We start from the raw sequence: 24,724 nt of genomic DNA, 5'->3' as shown, positions 1-24,724 counted from the left end.
TTAGCGTTACACTATTACAGCACCAGCGACCTGGGTTTAATGCTGGCCGCTGTCTGTAAGGAGTTAGTACGTTCTCCCTGTGTGGGTCTCCTCCAGGTGCTCCGGTTTCAAAGACGTACAGGTTAGGAAGTTGTGGGCGTGCTGTGTTGGCGCTGGAAGAGTGGTGACACTTGCGGGCTGCCCCCAGCACAGTCTCAGTAATGCAAAAAGATGCATTTCACTATGTACATGTGACTAAAATAAATAAATATCTTATTAGTTCCCCAATCCACTTTTAATTCTTTTTTTTGATGTTGCACAGTATAATAAATTTCCCAATGGACCAGGCAAGTTTAAAGGGAGTGCAGGCACCTCAGCACTGGTTAGCAGAAAGGGAATGCGGCAAATATCACCTGGTGAGCCACTTGCTGAATCACTGGGATTTCTGAATATTCAGATGGTGGATTATTGGAGTTTTACTGTCAAGAGTAATCTCAGTTGTATTACATGAAATTGGAAACTTTGTCATTTATGACATGCTTATAATCAGCTAATTTGCATTCGAGTTACAACAAAACAACATTGATTGAGGCATAAATACTAGTCAGAACACCAGAGAGTGCACTTCTGCCCCTTTCCAAGATGGTGCCTTCACACCCATTTGAAAGCAGTCCAAGAATCAATTGGCATTATCAGAGAGAATGTCAGTTTTCAGTATTGAACTCTTCACAATGTAGGAATGTGAAAAAGTAGCGCAAGGATTCATGGATAAGGTGTAAAGGATTTAATGAAATTGATAGGTAAAAACAGTTGGTAGGAGGGAGGCCAGTCAACTGGTGTTGGCCATACTGGAACTAATGGTATCAATATATACTTGGCTTTGGACAGGGAGTTTAAAAATGTAGGAACCTGCCCTGAATGACTAATTTTCAAATTAATTCCTAGCACATGATAGGTCAGTTGAGAAGAGTTGCAGTCTAGATTGTGTATTTGTAAGGGAATGTAGGGTTCACATTTCTGGGACAATGGGGTGACGTCCATTTGTAAAATACTGGTTAGGTCAGTTATGAATACCACTTGTAGTTTTGGTTCCTCCAATATGGGGAAGTGTATAAACTCACCAAGATTATAATAGGATGGTAAATTGTTGTTATGAAGTCTTGCTAAAGATACTGGGACTATTTCTACTGACACAGAAAGGAACATAATTTTATGGATTTTTAATATTTAGGGTTTTAATAGAACAATTAAAATTAGTGAATATCTATATTCTCTGGAATAAAAGGGCATTAAGTATAGTCAACATTCTAAATTGTTGAGGAGTAGGGAAGGGGAAAAGATACACTTGCACAATGCTAGAATTGATGCAGTGACCAGTGCAGCTTTTAAATTTGGATTGCTGTAATGAATAACTGGTACATCCAGAAATGTACCTACCTGATTCAGCTGTCAAAAGGTGAAATCCCTCTTTGTTTTTAAAAACAAAGGAAAAGCAACTTCTTGACAAAAAAAGCATAAGTGTGTGCTTGTGCTGTGGCCATAATTTGGCCATACAGCCGACTATCCCAACCATGGGAACAGTGCTCTCAGTGTAAACAAGGAGACTTGTGTTTTTGAATAGTTATCTGTGAGGCAGTACAGTATGGGTGGAATGTTTGTATGTTGCAATGGCAAGCAGAATAAACATTTAATATGAAGCAGTCAAATCAGTCAAGAGTTTTAAGTTCACTATGGAACATAATTGATAAAGAACATTGAAGACCTGGAACATATATGGAGTTCATTGTGGTAAAAGATAACTTTTTCCCTAAATTATGAAATAATAGAAGTACAAAAATTGACAAAATTTACTTTTAGGAGGGAGATCCAAGAGGAATTGGGATCATCTCAAAAATGATTTGACACACAATCTTTATTGGAGAACTTAAATGAACAGGGATGAAAATTACAAATTTTTTTTTAAAAATCCCCAATGAAGTAAATAATTTCAAATTTTGTCTACATGAAAGGAAACATGTTTTTTTTTCAGAACAGAGTGGAGATTTACAGTTTATCACTCAAAATCCTTTTTTCATAGGTTGACCTGCATAATGGGCAAATGTGATCCTCTCCCTCTGAAAAGTCCTCAAAGGCCTTCAAGCAAGTGTAGTGAAAGGTGTGTGAACAAGACAGCAGCACTGTTTGCCGTACAAGTGAACCACTTTTCTCTCTCCTGCCAGGTCCTTCAGCTTGGCACATTATGTTGCTTACGTGCTCCAAAGGGGTGATACAAATTGGACAATCAAATATCTCTCTCTGGATTGCCTAAGGGAAGATTTAAAAAAAAATACACATTTGACGAGAGAACAAGCAATGTTTCCTATAATGGCTACAGAATGAGGGGGGGAAAGGAGGGAAATTTCTAGGAAATCTGTCTTACAATATTAACTTTTTATTTTTAAAATTCACTTTATTAAACTATTTAGTCTGCTACTTTGTTAGGAGTATTGGTCCCTTAAACAAAAATTAGTGTAATTGTTAATTCATTTCTATGATTCATGGTTTCCTGTACTCAATGCATCAAGATTTCCGCATTGGTCTATGCTTTCAAAACAAACAATATGTTTTTGAAAGTCCTCATGACACTGAGCATAGGACACCACCATTTCAAATGTCATTATACACTGCTAAATAGTAGAACACTGCTTGCTTGATTGTAGCCATGTAAATGCCTTAGCCAATTCCATAAATAATGTGAGTTAAATAGGTCAAAGGATATGTTTTCAGGTAGAACATTCCAAATCCTGATAAAAGTATGGAAGAAAATTAAAACTAAATGCTTAATTCACAAGTTAAGATCTCCATGTACAGTTCCAATCTGATTGTAGCCAAATGGGATTCAGTGTTCAGCTTGTTACTATGCAGTAATATTCATGAAGAAAGTGCAGTTTGTATAAATTTTAGTTGACTACAGCCCAATTATTTCCATGTGCATTATCATTTCACCTTTTACCTGTTTTCCATAATGTTTTTGTGCTGCAGAAATTATGCCAAAATGCTACTTTGTATAATTTCAAATACTGCATAAACCATGTTTAACATACTCAAAAAGGACAACTGCCAGCACTAATGTGATACTACAAGCTCTGACTCGAGCAACATCCCAAACCACTTGAGTTTGCATTGTGGTTTTACTTAGGAAGTCTAAGAAATGCATGGGCTAATTTTCCTTCTCAATGATGCAATTCTCAGAAAGACCTTTACCAGAAGGTGTGACCAAGGGTGCCCACATTATTGGTTTCAGCATGAGCTGAGGCCAGATGCTCCTTTAATGTTGACAAGAACTAGGGTTGGAAATCCATGACTATTGCAAGCTTGCCATGGCTGCCAACTGCTGGGCGAGGCTTCTGTGCTAATATAGCAGTTGGAACATTCCCAGCACTGGGGATGGCAGTGTTCTGGTATGACATCACCTTTCTCCAGAATTATTATCTGGTTATCTGAACCTGCCGGAAAAACTTGTGGGGTTTTTTTTGGGAAGAGAACCTTTCTTGTACAAGAGCTTGGTGGGCTCAGTGTTATGGCTTATGAATAATGTGCATCAAGCAATTTCTGATGCCATTGAATGGTTTGCCAAATTTGATGTCATTAGAACATTTTATTTTCCAATGGCAAACAAATAAAAAGAAAAAGTGCTTAACATGACTGAGGGTTAATCAACAATTGCTGTTACTTGGGGAGTTCTCCCCATCTTCTGCCCTTGCATCCCATTCCAATTAATTTTCATCATTGACTTCAAGATGTTCTGGAGATCATCAAAAAATCCCTGGGTGTTACAGATGGACAAAACCTAGCATGATTGTTGCCTTCTTATTTGCTTGTGCTTTGTTCCCTTGGAACTGAGCTCTCCTGGAGCACCTTTTTGAATTCTGAGGTTTATATTTTCTTTAGTGTATCTGTCCAGCAGTGACATACTCTGAGTTAATACCAGCTGTGAGACATCCAGAATCAAACCAAAACATTTTTCATTACTGACCTTAAGCTGTATTTGCTCCCATTCCTCTTCAGATATGGTGTGAACACATTGCCCCTCAAACTGCTGGAGAACTCTTCTGCTTGTAGCCACTGAGTGGTCAATTTCAGAAAAAAGTTCATCGATATTCACATTGCATGATCTCACTAACCTGTCATTAATCTCTTGCAACTGTGGAAATAAAGAAGTTTCATTGATTAGTAGACCACCAGTAGAAACATAACTTGACAGCTCAGTTGCAAAAGTAAGAAGCTGCAGAGGCTGGAAATCTCAAATAAAAACACAATGCTTGAAAATAAGCAGTAGGTCTGACAGCATCTGTGGGGAAAGACACAGTTAACATTTCAGGTCAAAGGCCTTTTATCTAAACTAGGAAAAGTTAGAGATAAAATGAGTTTTAAGTTGAAGAGAAAGGGAGGTCGAGATAACAAGAGGACAGGTGGATAGACCAGCAGAATGAGCTAGTGAAGTCGCAGGTTTGGGAGGTGCTGTTGGAGTAGCCAAAATAAGTAACTACAGTGCACTTGAGGATGATGCACACTGCAGTTACTGGTGGTGATGGTGGTAGAGGGTATGAATTCCTAGTGTGGTGGATGGGATAACAGTGAAGTGTTGCTACGTCCTGGCTGGCACCAAGCATCTTGGGTGTTGCTGAAGCTGCAAAGGGTATTCCATCCCGCTCTTGACTTGTGCCTTATAGATTGTACAGCAGTTTTGGGATGCTAGGAGATGAGTCACTCAGCAATGACGCTCAGCCTCTAGCCACCTGTGTAGTCATAGTATTTGTGATAGCTTGTCCAGATTAGTTTGAGCATTGGTCATGCCCAGGATGGTGCTGGTGGAGGACCTGATGCTGGTAATGCCAAGTTAGGCTGCCTCTTGTTGGAAATGGTCATTGCCAAGCAGTTATGTGGCACAAATGTTACATCACTTATCAGCCCCTGAATCTTGTCTGGGTCTTGTTGCAGTTAGGCATGGATGACTTTGGTTGTGTATACAAGTGAAAGTTATGCAATCATGAACAGACATTCCCACATCTGACTAGTGGCTGAAGGTAATTTAGTTTTGGACACTCTCTTGAGGAACTCCTGCAGTGATGTCCTAGGGGTAGGATGATTAATCTTCAACACATTCATCTTCCTTTCGTGCAACATGTGACTCCAGTTATCAGAGTGTTGTTCCCCTGATGCCCGGTGACTTCAGTTTTAGCAGGGCTCAGAGATGACAGGCCCAGTCCAATGCTGTCTTGATAATCAAAAGGAGAATGCTGAGAAGCTGTGAGGATGTTGCCAGGACCAGAAGGCCTGAGTTATAGGGAGAGGTTGGCCAGGCTAAAACTTTATTCCTTGGAATGTATGAGAATGAGGGGTGACCTTAGAAGTGTTTAAAATTTATGAGGCATAGATAAGGTGGAGAGTAGCAGTCTTTTCTCCAGAGTAGGGGAATGTAAAACTAGGAGGGCATAACTAGGAGGGCATAGGTTTAAGGTGAGAGGGGAAAGATTTGAAAGGGTTATGAGGGTTTTTCCACATGGAGGGTGGTGAGTAGATGGAATGAGCTACCAGAGGAAGTGGTTCAGATGGGTACAATGGTATTATTTAAGAATCACTTGGATAGGTATAAGGAGGGGCAGGGCTTAGAAAATTGGGACTAGCTGGGTGGGCACAGTGGTCAGCATGGACTCGTTAGGCCAAAAGACCTGTATCTGTGCTGTGAGTCACTGTCCTCACCTCTGGAATTCGAAGCCTTGCAATGTGTTTGGTACAAGGCTATCAAGAGTTGAGTAGCCCTGGCTAAATCCAAACTGGACATTGGTGAGCAGGTTATTTGAGAGTAAGTAGTCCTTGCTAGTGCTGTCAATGACATCTTCCATCCCTTTAGTGATGAATGTTTACAATTTGTTGGATTGGATTAGTCCTGCATTTTGTGTACAGTAATTAAGTGGTCAGGTAGATGCCAGTGTTGTATCTATCGGAACTGCTTAGCTAGAAGCGAGGCTAGTTCTGGAACACAGGATTTTAGTGTTACAGCTGGAATGTTGTATGACCTTGTAACTGTACTTGACAACTATTGCCTTCAATGTTCAAGAAAACGTAGGGAAAATTTTCTATTTAAGGAATTATTGGTGTTATTGAAGCGCTCTTTCTATTCCTCATCCTTGTAAACTGTAACCAAAAGTGTGTCACAGGACAATTTGAAAGTGATGTGACTTCTCATTGTACCCTAATCTATGTATGTTAGGGAGGGACAAAAGAAAACAAGCATTAATTTTAGTACTTTCAAAACTAGGCAATATCAAATGGAAAATTAATTCAATGGAATATGGTTAGTTCCAAATGTTACCGATTTTTAAATGATTTAATCTGCTGCTAAATGTACCTTCGCAACAAAACCAAGATCCAGATTGTCATTCTTTATAACCATGCTAAAGATAGGGGAAGCCAATCTAATTCCAAATGTAGTTTTGCATAATAAATGGTTTTGCACCCCACAGACCTTTTAAATGTGAAACTAAATTAAGACATGTTTGAGTTTATTGAAGCATATGAAGGCAAATTTGGCTAATGATACCCATAGCAGCAGGAAAAAAAAGTTCTTTAGATTAACCCTTAAAATGGCTACCATTTAAAAGGATTAATACATGGTTTACAGTAAATATCTGTACCTTAAGACACCAAAGCCTACTGGGAAAAGTGGTCCAGCTGTGCCCAACAAGAAGTTAAAGCATTAGCTAAGGAAAAGACTTGTAATGTTTGAGGGGAAAAAAGAGCAGTAAACCAGAGGATTAAGAAAACTTTAAATTTCAGTGAAGGAGGACCAAGGAATTGATGAGAAAGTAGAACAGTAATTTACCAATAAACCTGAAAAGACTGTAAAGCTTCTAGAATAAAAAAAGCAAAAATTAAAGAATTAAAAAGCAAAAATTAATGTGACTTCTTGACACTATAACAGAAGAAATTATATATTGGGGAATAAGGAAATGGCAGAGAAATTATTTTGTCAAAAAAATACACAAAATATCCTGGAAATGTTGGAGAACTGGTCTGGAACGAATTGGGCACTGCAAGAAATTAACATTAATTTTTCTTGTTTTAATCTGACATGATTAAAAGTTTATAAATGTTCAGTGATGATGAATATCATCACTGAAATCTATAAGAGGTAGCTGTGGAGAAGGTTGATGCACTGTCCATCATCATGCAAAATTCTGTAGATTGTAGGACACAGATTGTAAGGTAGTAATTATAATCCCACTATTTAAGGCAGGAGAGTGAAAATGGGGAACTACCTGATAGCAGTAATAAGGAAAATGCAAATGTATATAGTTTTAGGAAAATATCAGCGGGACACTCAATATGATTGAGCAGAGTCAACATGGAGTTATGAAAGGCAAAATCATTTCTGAAGAACCTTTAAGGATATAACCAGCAGAGTAGATAAATGGGAAACCTGTGCATGTATTTGTACATTCAGAAGGGCTTTGATAAGATGCCACGCAAGCCAGTATTAAAGTTGGAGCACATGGAAATTGGGAGTAACGTACTGGCATGCACGTAGGACTACCGAGTAGGAATGAAGGTGTCACTGTTGGAATGGGAGGCTCTGGCTAGTGAGAGATGACAGGATTCAGTGCTGGAGTCCCTGCTGTTCACAATCTAGATCAATAATTTGGATGAGGGAGACAAATTTTAAAAAAGCAGCAAATTTGCTAATAATTCTAAGTTTGATGGCAACATGGACTTGTAAAGAGAATGCAGAGGATTCACAGGGGTATAAACAAGGTAACAATGTGTAAGGACATGGTAGATGGAATATAAAGTGGAAAAAATTTTTTAAAAAAAACACTCGAAATATTCTGTATCCAAGGAAGGTTATACCCACAATAGAGGAACTGCAGTGAAATTTTCCAGGTTGATTTCTGGAATGGATGGGAGAAATTAAGCAGCCTGGGCCCGAAGTCTGGAGACACAAGGGACTGCAGATGCTGGAAATTGGAGCAAAAAGACAGAAGTCCTGATGCAGGTCTTGACCCAAACTGTCAACCAGCCCTTTGCCTCCACAGATGCTGCTTGACCTGCTGAGTTCTTCCAGCAGTTTATTTTTTGGACCTATAGTCTCAAGTTAAGAAAATGTTGTTCCCATTATCATGTCCTACCAGACATGTTGCCCTGCTTTCCTCTACTGGAGGAATTCTGGATGCCAATCTTCCACCCATTTGATGGATAAATATCATGAGCCAATAAAGAATTAGGAACTGCAGCATTTCAGCATCTACCTACAGATTCCTATTTCATGGCTTGACACCAGACTAGCTATTGTTTTCCTTTTTGCCTGCAACTATTCCCACTACCCTTGCAAAGACCAACAAATTTTAAAGCTATTTAACCTGCCTAAAATCTGAATTAATTTCTTTCTTCCATCAGCCACATCCTCAATTCCTCCTAATGTGGGCATTGATCATTTAGCAGCAAGCCTTCAAATACTGCCTGCCTCCTTAGAGGATATACATTGGTTAAGGCCACGTCTGTACAAACAGTATATGAAAATTCATCAATTTAGCCAAACCTGCCAAATTATAATGAGATTAGCAGATAGTTTTACAAGTACAGGTGCACGGGAAGTTTCCCACCTTCTTCCCCTGCCTCAACTGCGATCCTTGATATTGGAATTAGATAAGTTTACTTCTCACATTTTAAAATCTTGAAGTATAATGGGAAAATGTTTGACAACAAAGTAGGTTTTAGCTGTACTAGGTAGACAAGTGGTCATTGAGTTTAGCAGCTCTCTTTTTAAGAAGTTTTACAAGACTGGATATATTGGAAGGAGTTCTTGGGTATAAAGGAACCTGGTGTTTGGTATCATGCATGCCCTTTGTGACTTGACTGTGACAGGAATGAGGCATGTGAAGCTTTGTTAGCACTAAAGATTCTAGCACATGGTAGTACCAAGGGTCTGGAAGACACTGCCGTAGAGAAAAAGAGCTTAACATTTTGATGGTAGCCTTTCATTGGAACTCTAAGCAAATCAAACTGAAATTGCAAGATTTTCTACTTTTAGTTTGGATACCTAAACATTCATCATACTTGTCTATTGCACTGAGTTTCAGATGCTATTTTTACTTATAAAAAACCTTAGAAAAAACAAATTATAATTTATTACTATTTTCATATTGGAAAAGAGTCAATATAAAGTTATTTCAGAATCCACAAACTGTCCAAATAAAGGCAAGTTGGTGGACTTGGTTCACTTTAGAAAACTTTCATTTAAATGCCCACAAATTGGTTACTAATGTGTTGACCTCCTGTAAGCCTCAAAACTAAACTAAAAAAACAAGGAATTTACAACGTATCAATGAAGATAAGACTTGATTGGTTTAATATCTTCTCAGTCACACTGTTCAAAACCTAAAGTTAGTAACAGATTGTTTGCCATCTCTGTGTGATAAAGGAAGCTCCCCGACTAAGCAAACCTGAAAACCATTATACTGTTTGGTGAGATTTAAGTCAAAATTGTTCAAATCATGAAACAAGGCTGCCTTCCTTTTGTGGGAAATAAATGAAGCTGAGCAAATTGTTTCACAAAAGACTTGACTTACCACCTTTTAAAAACATCTATACAACCAGCAAAGCTGCTGATAATATGATGCATTTGAATAGATTTAATTGCTGCAATAAATGGCCATACTTCAATTACATGACATTTGTACGAAGATTTTATAGATAAAGATCAAAGAACTGTACCATGAAGCACCCTACATTCCAAGGAACACGTCTCCCTCGGGTAAACATTCTTGTATATGGTATTGGTATAACAAAGTTTCAGTGACCTTTTAGGCTACTTTGATCTAAATTATTAAGAAACAAATGGATTACTGGAAACTACTGTATCACCAACAGAAATCGTAAAATTGTCTAAAGCTGTTTGATATAACTTGTGTTTAAACATGTGAACAGTGGTATTTTCAAACCACAAACTGCAATATTATTTGACTAACTGGTCCAAAGTATAAAGCTGCAGTTTTGTTGGCTGGCTAGATTTTAGAATTGTTTGCTTACTGTATTTGTTATCCTTTTTAACTTTGAATTTTAAGACTCTAAACAAATGTTCTCAATAATTCATTGGAGTGTTTGTAAAATGACAGCTGAATCAGGCTGTACTTATCATAAATGTGTAAAAGAAAATAGTATAATTAATTTCTCCAATTAATTTTCCATGTGCAAATATGACCACTTGCTCCAAAGTATTTCTTATCACTAATAGAACAATTGAAATTTTAATCTAACATTCTCAAACTATTTCAGAATTCAAATTCAAGTCTGGAGCACTAATAAGATAGCAAACATGGTTATTGACAAATGCCATAAACCCTGAGTCAGAGTTGTACAGCATGGAAAGAAGCCCTTCAGCCAAACTCATCCATGACGACCAAGATGTCTATGTGGGCTCGTCCCATTTGCCTGCATTTGGCCCATATCCCTCTCAACCCCTGTAAACGTCTTTGAAATATTGTATTTGCCTCTACAGGTTCCTCTGGCAGCTCATTCCACATACACACCACCCTCTGTGTGAGGGAAAAAGGTTTCCCCTCAGGTCCCTTTTTAAATTTTTCCCCTCTCACCTTAAATCTATGTCCTCTTGTTTTAGACTTCCCTACTCTGGGGGAAAAAGACTGACCACTGAGAAATATGACACTCATGATCTTACATACCTATACAAGGTCACCCCTCAGCCTCCTATGCTCCAGGGAAAAAAGGTCCCAGACTAACCAGCCCCTCCTCTTAGCTCAAGTTCCCCTATCCTGGTAACATCCTCATGAATCTTTTCTGCATCCCTTCCAGCTTAATGACATCCTACCAAAGCTGGATGACAAAATTGCACACAATACTCTGGTCTCACCAATGACTTGCTCAGTTGCAACATGTCCCAACTCCTGTATTCAATGCTCTGTTCAATGAAGGCAAACATGCCAAATATCATCTTCACTACTGTCTACCTACATCGCCACTTTCAAGGAATTATGTACCTGTACCCATAGGTGTCTCTGTCCTACAACACTCCAGGGCCCTATTTACTGTGCAAGTCCCGCCCTGTTTTAACTGGCCAAAATACAACACCTCTCACTTGTCTGAGTTAAATTCCACCTGCCATTCCTTGGCCCACTTCCCTAGTTGATCTAGATCCTGGTGTAGTCTTAGATAACCTTTGTTACCATCCACTACACCACCAATTTTGGTGTCATCTGCAGATTTACTAACCATGTTAACAACATGGTCATCCAAGTCATTAATATTGATGACAAACATCAGTGGACCCAGTATTGATCCCTGCAGCACACTGCTGGTCAAAGGCTTCCGATCTGAATGGCAATCCTCCATTATCACCCTCTGTCTCCTCCTACCAAGCCCATTTTATATCCAGTTGGCTAGCTCACCCTGGATCTCATGTGATCTAACCTTCCAGACTAGCCTACCATGTGGGACCTTGTCAAAGGCCTTACTAAAATCCAAGTAGACAACATCTACTGCCCTGCCCTCATTAATCTTCTTTACCTCTTCAAAGAAAACTAAATTTGTGATACACGATTTCCCACACATAGTCATGCTGACTATCCCTAATTAGTACTCGCCTTTCCAAATGCTGGTAGATCCTGCCCCTCAGAATCCCCTCCACTAACTTTCCCACCATTGCTGTTAGGCTCACTGGCCTGTAGTTCCCCAGCTTGTCCTTGAAGCCCTTAAATAAAGACACAACATTAGCCATCATCCAATCTTCTGGTACCTTACCCGTGGCTAAAGATAATGCAAATCTGTCTGCCAGGGCCTCTGTGGTTTCTTTCGTAGCTTCCCACAATGTCCTAGAATAAACTTTTTCAGACACTGGGGTCTTATCCACCCTAACATGCCTTAACACTGCCAGCATCTCCTCTGTTGTGATGTGGATATGTTCCAACACATCATTATTCATTTCCCCTAATTTCTTAGCCTCCATGATCTTCTCCACAGTAAATACAGATGAGAAATACTCATTTAAGACTTTGCCCGTCTCTTGTGGATCCACACATAGATGACCACTTTAATCCTTAAGAGGACCTATTCTTTCCTTAGTTACCCTTTTGCTCTGAACATACTTGTAGAATGTCTTAGTATTCTGCTTTACTTTATCTGCCAAAGCTATCTCATGTCCTCTTTTTGCCCTCCTGATTTCTCTCTCAAGTGTATTCCTACATCTCTTGTACTACAAGGGATTTGCTTGATCCTAGCTGCCTATACCTGACACGTGCTGCCTCCTTTTTCCTGACCAGTGCCTCAAAACATTCTCCCCACGACTGAGTGGGTTTCCTCCATGTGATCTGGTTTTCCTCCCACATTCCAAAGACATACAGGTTAGGAAGTTGTGGGCATGTTATGTTGGCGCCAGAAGAGTGGTGACACTTGTGGGCTGCCCCCAGAACACTAAGCAAAAGATGCATTTCACTGTGTTTTTCGATGTACATGTCACTAATAAAGATGTCTTGTCTTGTCAATATGCCTCGTTATCCAGGATTCCCTAATCCTGCCAGACTTGCCCTTCACTCTAACAGGAACATGCTGTCCCTGAACACACTCCATCTCACTTTTAAAAGCCTTCTACTTGCTAGACATCCCTTTACTTGTAAACAGCTTCTCCCAGTCAATCTTTGCAAGTTCCTGTCTGATGCCTTCAAAATTTGCCTTGATCCGGTTTAGGATTTTAATTTGTGGACCAGTCCGATCTCTTGCCATAACTATTTAGAAACTAATGGAATTATGGTCACTGGTCCTAAAGTGCTCCCCCACTGACACATCAGTCACTTGGCCTGCCTTATTTCCCAACAGGAGGTCGATTGTTGCTCCTCTAGTAGGGCCACCTACATACTGTTTGAGAAAACCTTCCTGTATACATTTAACAAGCTTCACCCCATCCAAGCCTTTTGCACTATGGCAGTCCCACTCAATGAGTGAAGTTGAAATCACCTACTATTACAACCTCATCATTCTTACAGCTATCTGCAATCTCCTTACATATTTTTTCCTCTAATTCCCACTGACCAGTTATCATCCCCTTATTTCTAAGTTCCACCCAAATAGTCTCACTGGATGATCCCACAAGAATATCCTCTAAGTACTGCAGTGATGTTCTCCCTAATCAAACAACACCCCCTCCTCTCTTACCTCCACCTCTATCATGCCTGTAAGCATCTATACCCTGGAACACTGAGCTGCCAGTCCTACCCCTCCCTCAACCATGGCTACAATATCCCAGTCCCATGTACCAATCCATGCCGAGTTCACCTGCTTTACCTGTCAGGCTTCTTGCATTGAAGTAAATGTAGTTTAGTCTATCAGACCTTCCTGTCTTGCTCCCACCTGTCCTGTCTACTGAACATGCTTGCTTTAACATTTACATGCGCCTCAACTTGCCCATCTACCTCATTACTGCTTTGGGTTCCACCTTTCCTGCCAGACTAGTTTAAACCCTCCTGAGTGGCATTAGTAAATCTCCCTGCCAGGATATTGGTCCCCCTCAAGTTCAGTTGCATCCCATCCCTCTCAAACATATCACCTCTGCCCAAGAGATCCCAATAGTCCAAAAACCTGGGAGTAATTCAGAGATTACAGCCCTTGAGGTCCTTTTTAACCTTCTGCCTAATTCTCTATATTCACTCTGCAGGACTTCATCCCTTTTCTACCCATGTCGTTGTACACATTGGTACCAACGACCTCTGGCTGCTCGCTCTCTCCTTAAGAATTTTCTGCAACTGCTCAGAGACATCCTTGACCCTGACACCTGGGAGTCAACACACCACCCTGGAGTCTCGCTCGCAGCCACAGAATCTCTTGTTTGTCCTCTTAACTATTGAATCTCCTAGCACTTAACCCTCCGTCTCCATCTTCTCCTGCTGTGCATCAGAACCAGTCATGTGCCACAGACCTGGCTGCTGCTCTCCTCTGAAAGGCCATCCCAGTAATTAAATTAATTAAAACTTAGTTCATCAATGGGTTAAATTAATATATTTCTACACTCCAAAGAGATTTACTTCAATGGGACTTCATTCATTGTAGGATGCAAAAGGTTCTATATAAATGTAATTCTTTGATTGTATACTCTAAGCTGTCCTTTTATTTTTAAAAGCTGCAATTAATTTACTGTGCTGTCATTTGCTGGTTACTTTGGAGCAGCCCTGAAGAGTAAATGAAGATGCACTGCTGCCTCCACAGAGCAATGTGTTTTTACATCCATGTTATAATAGTAGGAGGAATTGCAGCAACAATCTAACACTAAAACACAACTGGCCCTAGATGCACTGAGCATTTACCCCAAGTCGACTGACCTACATGCAGATTTCCTACAGTTTCCTTTAAAGTGGAAAAGGAAATCTGAATATCGGCTAGGAACTTGCAGCCTCTTAAAATGGCAATGAACTTTCAGACTGTGACTGGAACAGTGAGCAAAAAACAAGCTGCTGGAGGAACTCAATGGGTAGGCAACATCTGACGCCGACTACTCCTTTGCCTCCGCAGACACTGCCTGACCTGCTGAGTTCCTCCAGCAGCTTGTTGTTTATTTGTGCTCCAGATCCCAGCATCTTGTCTCTCCTTGACTGGAACCATGACAGCTTCACCCTTCTCTTCACAATCTATTTCCAGCTGCACAGGAATATACAACTACAAATTGCGTTAGGTTTCAGTTTTCAAGAGCAGTGAAACTTAATTAATAGTAATCTGGTAATGTACTACTCTTACATCTGTGCAGAATTTTCTTTGACAAATTGTGTCATTTTTCTGCTCACAATTGTATTATTGTGTCTCACTACTTCTGTCCTGATTTGTTAATCAGGAATTTATATCACACTTTCTACCACTTCCCTTAGCTGAATTAGTGACATTAGCAAGTATCCAAACTTTTGGCCAGATGAAGATTGTCCAAATGTCTTGACTCAAAAGAAAAAATAAAAACTATTATCGAAGTCATTGTGAACTAGGTTTGAACTCAGAATCTGAAGTGCCAGTTATTTCAGATGGTTGTGATTCACTGTTTATTTACAACAATTATGGAGAAGGGATAACTTATCACCATACCTTGTCTTCATAGAATCTCTTTCGTAATTTCTTGTCTTTTGGAGGCACAGATCGCCTCAGTTGCTTGTACCATTTACGAACAATATATCCACGCCAGTGACTCTGAATTCTGAGTTAAAAGTGTAAACTTGTTAAACCAACATAAAACCAGCTCTCCAGTACTAAAATTGTCAAATAAATGTTTAATGTACCATCAGAGTACAATGCTTAATTCTGGAAGCAGGGAGATCACATTGCATCAATAACTCCATTTTTGTCTTTCAAGCATACTCAGGGTAAGTTTTATTTGACACAATTATTTAGTGCCTCAGTAATATTTAGAAAGATTGGAGATTTAGTTCAGCAATTGAAAATTTGAATATATATATATATATATAGAAAAAGAAAAGCCTCAAAGTTATTTGACTGAATGCTCCCACTTCATTGATCTTCCTCAGATGTTGACCAACTTAATGTGTACCTGGATATTTGTATTTTTATTTAGTTACCAGAGCTGGTAATAACACCATCAACTTGCATTTATATAGAACTTTTTATGGCTTCTGGATATCCATTGTACCATACATCAAATAAATACTTTGTGTGTATTTATTATGGTGATGTCAGGAAACACAGCTCCCACACAGCTGTTTGCTGGTAATATAATAATGGAGCAGAGATAGTGATTGAGAGGTATATATGTTAGCTTAGACAGCATTAAATGCATAAAATACTCAGAAGGTCAAGCAGCATCTATGGAGAGAGAAACAGGATTAACTTTTTTTTCTGCTGAGATGCTGGTTTTACATTAGGGACCTATCAACAGAACTGGAAGCTAGCAGTATGTACCCTGCAAAAACAGAGGTAGGGAAACTGGAGACTGAGAAGGGAAAAAACAAAGCCAATGATAAGGTAGAAGGTAGGAGTGATTAAGTAGCAACATATTATTGATAGTGTAAATCAAAAGGGAGTAGTAATAGTCCAGAAGCATGATAAATAGCAACAAAAGAACCATTAGATTAATCTTATATCTGAAACAAAATAGTAGTGGTTGTTGAAATCAGTGTCAAGCCTTAAAGTCGCTGTGCTTAACTGAATGATCTATCAGACTATTTTACTACAATATTATGTTTCAAACTTGATATGGCAAGTAAAAGAGGGGACATTGAAAATAATTATTACTGCAGTTATGAGAGAGGATGCCCTAGAAGGCTCTTCAAATGAGGCCATATGGGGTTGAGCTTTGAAATAAAAAAAATGGGTGATCACTTTGCTGGGAGTATACAGCAGGCCTCCTAATAGTCAGCAGGAGATGGAGGAGCAGAACAATGAAATTAAATCGGGCAAATTTTCTTTATCCTATCATTATATTTACTGCTTCAAAGTTAACTTTATCATCTGTGTGATGAGCAAACTTGAAGACTCACCATCTTGTTGAAGAACTCTCTGTGAAATCAATGAGATGGGTTTTTACAAAGGATGGACAACCCACATTGCAAGATCACTGTAGAAGCAATGGTTGAAAATTGCCTCTGAATTTAACAGAGACTGGTGGAAACTGAATCTATAATTGCTTTGAAAAAGAAAGTTGGAAAATATTGGAAAAAAAGAAAGTCAGAGGCAAAATTCAGAGACCCAGCATAGTTGAAATTAATGAAACTAGTGAAAGAATCTATCAGGCAAAAATATGTGGGAGTGGTGGGGGCAAGGTGATGTTCAAGCATAGTTTCCGAGTACATTTTCAAGCTATTTTAAGCCTTGTGCAAAGGCTGGAATTCCAGTGGTGGAGCAGCATTTCAGACCCTGTCATTCCACTAGGATTTCCAAAATAGATACACCTCTGGTGTAAATTATTTTCCCTGTCTGTACCAATAGTTCAGAACAGCATGGTTGATCTTTTTTTCTAAAAACTAAAGATATCCACAATTTTCTTATGAGGATAGGTTGAGTGAGCTAGGGCTTTTCTCTTTGGAGAAGGAGGATGAGAGGTGAAACAGAGGGGGTTAAAACATACAAGCTACAGGGAGGAATACCAAGTTACAAATATACTGTATTACTGGATTAAATATTTCCCTATGTGCCCACATGTGAAAGGAAACCAAACTGATTAGTGTTTACATGTTTCCTAGCTATTTTCCTTTGTGTCCAGAGAAAGTTTGGCCATGAAAGTCAGAGACAAGAGGTTCTGCAGATGCTGGAATCTGGAACAACACATGCAAAATGCTGAAGGAACTCAGCAGGTCAGGCAGCACCTATGGAGAGAAATAAACAGTTGATGTCTCGGGTCAAGACCCTTCATTATGACCCTCACCATGAAAGTGCCCACTTTACACTGGAAGTACTCTGATGTCTGGTAGGGATGGCACAGACTACTTATAACTACTACAGGCTGTTAACAATCTATATTACAAGGTATCAACTGGAAATTTGCCAAATACAAAAATTGATATAATTGGTATTTCTCACAAAATACTTCAGTATTTCTCAGTGTTGTGTACAGTTCTGGGCACCACACTACAGGAAGGACGTGGAAGCAATAAAGAGAGTGCAAAGGGGGTGATGGAGAGAGATACAAAAGGCATTTGGACAAGTACTTAGACGGGAAACGTGTAGGATATATGCCTAATGCAGGCAAGTGGGATCAGCGTAGATAGGCACTATGGTCAGTAAGGGTGAGGTGGGCAAACAGGCCGAAAGGGCCTGTTTCTGTCCTCTGTGATTCTATGTGTTGTTTTAATTCTGAATAGGCACGTGACTTGTAAAACTTAACAGCGAACGTGTAGACGCACAAACCAATCCAATAATAAATTCACACATCACCAAAGCATACTGGTAGGAAGTTTCTTTACTTCAGTCTCTTTTAAATTGAATTTATCACATTTAGCAGTATGGCCTCTTGGAATAAAAATTACTCACTTTGCTCCAAGGAATAAGACTTTTATTTTGCCTCAACTTTATATGGTCAAATTATTTCTTAACCCTGATAACAATCATTGAAGCATAAAAGATATCTACAAATGTTTTAAATAAGATGCTTTTATCAAATAAGGTACCTTGTCGCACATTTCATTCTGTATAGGCGAGCTCCATCATGAATTACCCTGGTCTGGTATTGTTCTTTCCTACACATGGGGCAACTTTTTCTCTTAGAGAACTTTTCAAAGGCTTGCAGACAAATCTTAAAGTATAAACAAAATATAATAAGTACATTGTCATATTCAGGAATTCCTTCCTTGTAATACTTTTAATACTCAAAGTTATTTTTGAATAAAATCCAGGGTTTTTAAAAACCATGCCACAAGACCAGATCAGAAACTGGGTATTTGGTGGTAAGTGACTCACCTATTGACACCTCAAGGTCTTTCCACCAACCACAGTGGCTGCACTGTGTATCATTCTCAAATGCACTGCAGTTACCTTGCTTAGGCTACACTTGCAGTATTTCCCAAATCTTCAACCTCTACAACTCTCTATACACACACGACTGTGTATTCTAAGCACAGCTCCAATGCTATCTTCAGAATCACATAGAACATAGACCAGCACAACACACGATGTTGTGCCGAACTAATTAAATTAGTAATCAAATGCCCAACTACACTAATCCCCTCGGCCTACACAACATCCATTTCCCTCCATTTCCTGCATATTCATGTGCCTAAGAGCCTCTTTACTGGTTCTATCGTATTTGCCTCCACCACCACCCCTGGGATCTTCTCGCAGCTACATTCAGGCAGAAGGTACAGAAGCCTGAAGTCCCACCCCACCAGGTTCAAGAACAGCTTCTTCCCTTCAACTATTTGGTTCTTGAACCAACTGTCAAAACCCTAAACACTACAGTTTAACAACACTATGACCACTTTGATCACCTTGCACTAAAAGAGACTGTTTTTTGTTGTTCTAATTGTGTTCTCTTGTAAAAATTGTGTATCATTTATGTTTTTCTTGTGAATGCTGCTCATCTTATGTTATGTGCCTGTGATGCTGCTGCAAGTAAGTTTTTCCATTGCACCTGTGCATGCATGCACTTGTGCATATGACAATAAACTCAACTTTTGACTTTGACCAAGAAAAACAGGGGCAGCATGAGAACACAATCGTCTGCAGGTTCTCCTCCAAGTCGCAGACTATCCTGATTTGGAAATATACCACCAGTCCTTCATCATCGGTGCATCTAAAACCTATAACTCACTACCCAGCAGTATTGCGACAGTGATTCAAGGCGGCGACTCCCCAGCACCTTCAAGGGCAATTAGGGATGAGCAATAATTCTGGCCTTGCCAGTAACGCCCAGATACTGGGAAAGGAACAAATTAAAAGAAAAAGTCCACCGTCACCTGCATTTGTACTGCTCCAAGTTTCCCATCCCCAAGTTACCCAGTCATATCACTGACCAGTGGATTCAATTATGTATTCACAACAAACGTGATTGGTCACTAGTCTGTTCATAATCCTCATTTATAAAGCCATGTTCTTAATGGAAACTGCATGATTGACATTACAAAATATATTGGCAACACAATGTCTTACCAGTGTAAAAAAATAAAAACTAATTTTCTAGAAGCCAGGATGGTCTTAATAAGCTAAATAGAAACCTTCTGTGCTGTGACTGCTTCGTAAAATCAACATTGGGGGTGATTTTCTGATTGTTATTGGTTAAAACTGAAAAATCAACCCCACTATCAATGCAAACCCTTACTCTGGATTGCATTATTTCCTCCAAGCTGCACAAATCATTAATGATATTTTTATTTTTAAACAGATATTCTCATTATTTCTCTGCAATTTTTGTACTTACCCTGTGAAAAACATGTGAGCAAGACAGCAGAACCTATTGCACAGAAAAAAAATGCTTGTACGTTAGTTTGTAATCTCATATTAAGTATGCTAATAAAAAGTACTGAATAATGTTTCCCTTAAATTATACCCTCTTTAGTGCTAAAGAAGTGATCATGATTCTTAATGAAGAGACAGATGATCCTCAAAAATAAAAACCTTTTTAGCATGTGTGTGTTCGAGACAAGGCCATGTTTATTGCCTTTCCCTGTTATCTAATGAAGCTAATGTGTTGTTGAATGCTCATAGCAGGGTTTGGTATAACTGTGTGGCTTGATGGGTTTCTTCGTAGGAAAGATTGGAGTCACACCTGACCAAATGAGGTTAAGGGAGCAGGTTTCTTTCCCTGAAGGGCATCTGTGAAGAACTGTTTTTTTTAAATAATGTGGTTTCTTCATTGGCACTTAATGGCAGCAGCTCTTAGTTTTATTACCATTTTGTAAAAAAAAAATGAAATTACAAAGTTGTGATTTCTTTGCTCATATTACTATTTTCAGGCTTAGAGTCCTGAACCAAGAGACCAAAAGGTGTCCAGGGATTGATTACCTGGTCTCACGAACGAATTGCTGGTGAGTGTTGTGTCCTTGACAACATGGCCGAAAAGAAATTCAATACCAGGCTAAGTGACTAAATGGCAGGACAATGGAGTTGATTGGAACACACCTGTTCTACTTAGCTCCATGAACAAAATGTTAAATATTGCATGGCTCCTGATGTCTGATTGAAGGAATTCTTCAACAATCATTAGGCTCAAATTAACATATTTAACCACACCTGTTTTAACTGACCAGCAGAGAAAGAAGACATCATGTAATTAATTAGTCTATATGAAATCCAATATTAGTTGGATTAACTTTAGCACTTCCTACACCACTAGATGGCATGCCAGATAGGTGTGGGATATTCCCTACCAGGGTGAAGTGAGGAAATACACCAATATTTTTTGGGTGGATCTGTTTAATTTACCTACTGAGCCCTTACAAAGGTTGTTGAGAAGGCCATGTGGTCTCAATCTCCAGGTTGAGAAGGACATTTGTTGGCAAAAGTTCTGTAAGGGGAATAAAATAAATCCCAAAATAACTCACTTTTGAAATGAAATCAAAGCAAAACACCTGAAATATTGTGTGATCATAACAGAATAGAATATACATTTGTGTATAGGAAGAAAAAAAGATATTTTGTGATTTAGATACATTCTATTGAATTCAGTATCTTCACAGCTATTTCCAAGTATATAGTAACTTAAATAATATCTTTGTCACACAGCATTGTGCTCCTCTGGTATAGTAAAAAGTTTTGCTATGCCATTATTTAAGGTGCTCACTTGTTGTTGTATCCCAAATTCTTCTCTGCATATAGCACAAGGCTGTGCTGAATCTCCCTGTTGTACTGATCTCTTCTTTACTAATTGCCACTCATTAGCTGTCAAAGGTGCATCAGGTGCCTCGACTAGACCCATTTTCTGAGCTGAAAGGATCAAATTGATATAACAAATTCTGAGACACATTTCCATTTAAGTAAAACTTGAATTCATCTAGCTATCTTGCTGTTTGATCACTATGTATGAAAGTAATATAAATGAAGGTACTTAAATCTAATTTACAAATGCATCATCTAAAACTGCCCAAATCCCAATTAGCTACCAGAAGTTTAATGTTCATCAATTTCAAATTAAGGACATACAGACTGGAAAATCAAAATATTTCAGTTCATGTCCAAGGCCAGCAAACACACGAGCTCTCAATGCAAGGATTAATAACGTAGGAAATAGAAACAGAAGGCTATTTGGCCTCTTGCATCTTCTCTACTGTTCACTAAGACTATGGTTGATCTTTTACTTCTGTATCATTTCCTGCATGAACCCCATATCACTTGGTATCCAAAAATCTGTCAGTGTCATGAATAAACTCAGCAACTGAGCTTCCACAGCCCTCTTGCACAGAGAATTCCAAAGATTCACAACCATTTGAGTAAATAAGTATCTTCTCATTCTTGAGACATTTCCATTTAAGTAAAACTCATAGTCCACACTGCCATTGGTGAAAACTTTTTACTCTGGTTGGTGCATGGAATGTACTGCCTGGGGTAGTGGTGGAGACAGATACGTTGGTCAAGGTCAAGAGATTGTTAGATAAGCACTTGGAGGAATTTAAAATAGGGGGATATGTGGGAGGAAGGGGTTAGATAGTATTAGGCATGGTTTAAAGGTCAGCACAACATGGTGGGCCGAAGGGCCTGTATTGTTCTATGGTTCATCTGTACTGAATGGCCAACCTCTACTTTGGGACTGATCCTTGGTTTTTAGAAACCAAGCCAGGGGAATCCTCGTCATTTTATCTATCCATCAAGCTCTTTAGAACTTGACATGTTCAATGAGATCATCTCGCAATCTTCTGAACTCAGGAGGATACAAAGCCAGACACTTAATAAGAGAGACCTGTCATCCCAGGAATCAATCTGGTAAACCTATGTTGCACTTCCTCAATTGCAAGTATATCCTTCCTCAGGTAGGGAGAATAGATTGGTCCACAATATTCCAGATGCATTATCAGGTGGGCCCTATATAATTGTGGCAAGATGCCTCTTGTACTCAAGTCCTTTTGCAATAAAAGTCAATATATCACTTGTCTTCCTAATTGTTTGCTATATCTGCACATTAAAAAATTCAGTGTGTACAAAGATTCCCACCATCCGGGCCATGCTGTCTTCTTACAGCTACTATCGGGTATGAGGTACAGGAGCCTGAAGTCCTAGCACCACCAGGTTCAAGAACAGCTACTGCCCTTCAACCATTTGGTTCTTGAACCAACTGGCACAACCCTAATCACTATAGTTTAGCAACACTATAACCACTTTGATCACTTAGCAATACAATGGACTTTGTAAAAATTCTGTCTAATTTATGTTTGATTTATGTTTTTCTTGTGAATGCTGCTTATATGATTGTGTGCCTGTGATGCTGCTGCAAGTAAGTTTTTCATTGCACCTGTGCATATGACAATAAACTTGACTTTTTCTACACCAAGGTAATTCTGAATACCAATATCTTTTGATTTCTCACCATTTAGAAAATACTTTGCTTTTCTATATTTTCTTCTTTAAAATGGGATGTCTACTTTGTTCTACGTTATATTCCTTCTCTTATGTTGTTACCCATTCATTTAACCTATACATTTACACCTGTGAATCCTCTCTGTACCCTTCTCCTGATAGTCCACACTGCCATTGATGAAGCCACCCACTGACTTGGTTCAGAGGCTAATTAGAATCATTACAGAGCTGTACAGCATGAAAGTAGGCCTTTCAGCCCTTCAAGTTAGCACTGACCATTACGCACCCATTTATAATAATTCTACTTTTTTTTTATTTATCACACATTCCCGTCAACTCCCACCAATCCTACTATAGCTATATACTAGAGCCAATTTGCAGTAGTCAGTTAACTACCTCATGTCTTTGGGATGTGGGAGGAAACCTAAGCAAATGAGAGAATGCACAAGGAGAATATGTAAACTCTACATAGACAGCTGAGGTCAGGAGGGCACAGTAGCGTAGCGATTAGCACGATGCTATTACAGCGCCAGCAATCGGGGTTCAATTCCCGCTGTCTGTAAGGAGTTTGTACATTCTCCCATGTCTGCGTGGGTTTCCTCCGGGTGCTCCGCTTTCCTCCCACATTGCAAAGACGTACAGGTAGGTTAATTTGGGTTTAAAATGGGCAGCACGGACTCATTGGCTGGAAGGGCCCGTTACCACACTGTAAATAAAATTTAAAAATTTAAAAGAAAACCAAGGTCGCCACAGCTGCAAGGCAGCAGCTCTATTAGCTGCATCACTGTGCAGCCCTGCCACCATGCTCCATAAGTCATGGAGGAATGGAATGTGGAGAGACATTCTGATATTAGTACAAGTAACTTAATTTTCCACTAAGTTGTTCATCAAAGAGCACAGAATTTTGTTTTGGATTTTATAACCTCACTTCATCAAGTATCATATAAAATGTCTAGCAAATATCACTACTTAAAAGTTGCTTTTGATTCCATAATGGCTGAGCCAATGAGTTTGCTTCAAAGTGGCAAATCTTAAAATGGGTGTCAATAATTTCTCTACTGTTAATCAATAAATTATAATCATGTATCTTCCTATGACATTAAGTAGGATTGACAGCTTGAACAAGTTCCAATCAATGGCTTGATAATAATACCTTTATATTTTCATCTCATCCACATTTAAAAAATAAGCTACATATTGTACCCTCAAAAGTTAATTACAATGGCAAAGTAAATAAAAGTGAAATATGAAATGTTGAATATATTTACCTAAAGTAAGGCCCAAGGGTTTTGGATCCAGAACGTACTCTTTTTCCTCATCTTCTTTTATTTTCAGTTTTTCATTTTTTTTCATCCCTGTATCCACTACAGGCTTCACAGTGTTTCTGTCTACAGGCCTGTAACAATTCATTTTAGTCCGTTCTTTTGTTTTAAAGGTATCAGACAATGTAGGATTTTGGAGCTGCAGATTCCTAATAATGTGATCTTGCAAAGCTACAGCAACAAGCACTGTGGTGTCTGGTTTTGTAGAAATACGCTAGAGGGTACAATGGAAATGAGAATGTAAGAACAACTAATTATTTTTTATTTGAGAAGCCCTCTTGACTGAGTAACTTATGTCCAACAAGTTGTTATCCACTTATTTTGGGGTATATATTTAATGTTCCATGACTTGCTCTCCTTCCTCCCCCTTACAAATTTAATGAGTTCTCTTAAAATAAACCATAAAAAAAAGGATTGTGTCTGTCCCTGCTAAATTCCAGAAAGCC

At 38.9% G+C, this 24,724-nt stretch overlaps 1 protein-coding gene across 4 annotated transcripts in view; it reads right to left on the bottom strand.

The window, feature by feature from the left end:
• Positions 1-1,631: 1,631 nt before the first annotated feature.
• rnf32 (ring finger protein 32) overlaps positions 1,632-24,724 on the bottom strand; it is a 39,291-nt gene continuing 16,198 nt past the window's right edge. For all 4 annotated transcript variants that reach the window (XM_052016572.1, XM_052016570.1, XM_052016571.1 and 1 more), the window contains 7 exons: positions 24,225-24,492; positions 21,230-21,372; positions 19,868-19,900; positions 18,123-18,247; positions 15,091-15,199; positions 3,995-4,162; positions 1,632-2,283 (listed from right to left, as the gene is read on the bottom strand). In XM_052016572.1, coding sequence (XP_051872532.1) covers positions 2,023-2,283; positions 3,995-4,162; positions 15,091-15,199; positions 18,123-18,247; positions 19,868-19,900; positions 21,230-21,372; positions 24,225-24,492 — 1,107 coding nt within the window. In that variant the 3' untranslated portion in view covers positions 1,632-2,022. The remainder of the gene's footprint in view (positions 2,284-3,994; positions 4,163-15,090; positions 15,200-18,122; positions 18,248-19,867; positions 19,901-21,229; positions 21,373-24,224; positions 24,493-24,724) is intronic.

Source organism: Pristis pectinata, chromosome 5 (genome assembly GCF_009764475.1).
Source record: "Pristis pectinata isolate sPriPec2 chromosome 5, sPriPec2.1.pri, whole genome shotgun sequence".
NCBI classification, from domain to species: domain Eukaryota; kingdom Metazoa; phylum Chordata; class Chondrichthyes; order Rhinopristiformes; family Pristidae; genus Pristis; species Pristis pectinata.
This window is presented reverse-complemented; position numbering and strand designations above follow the sequence as displayed.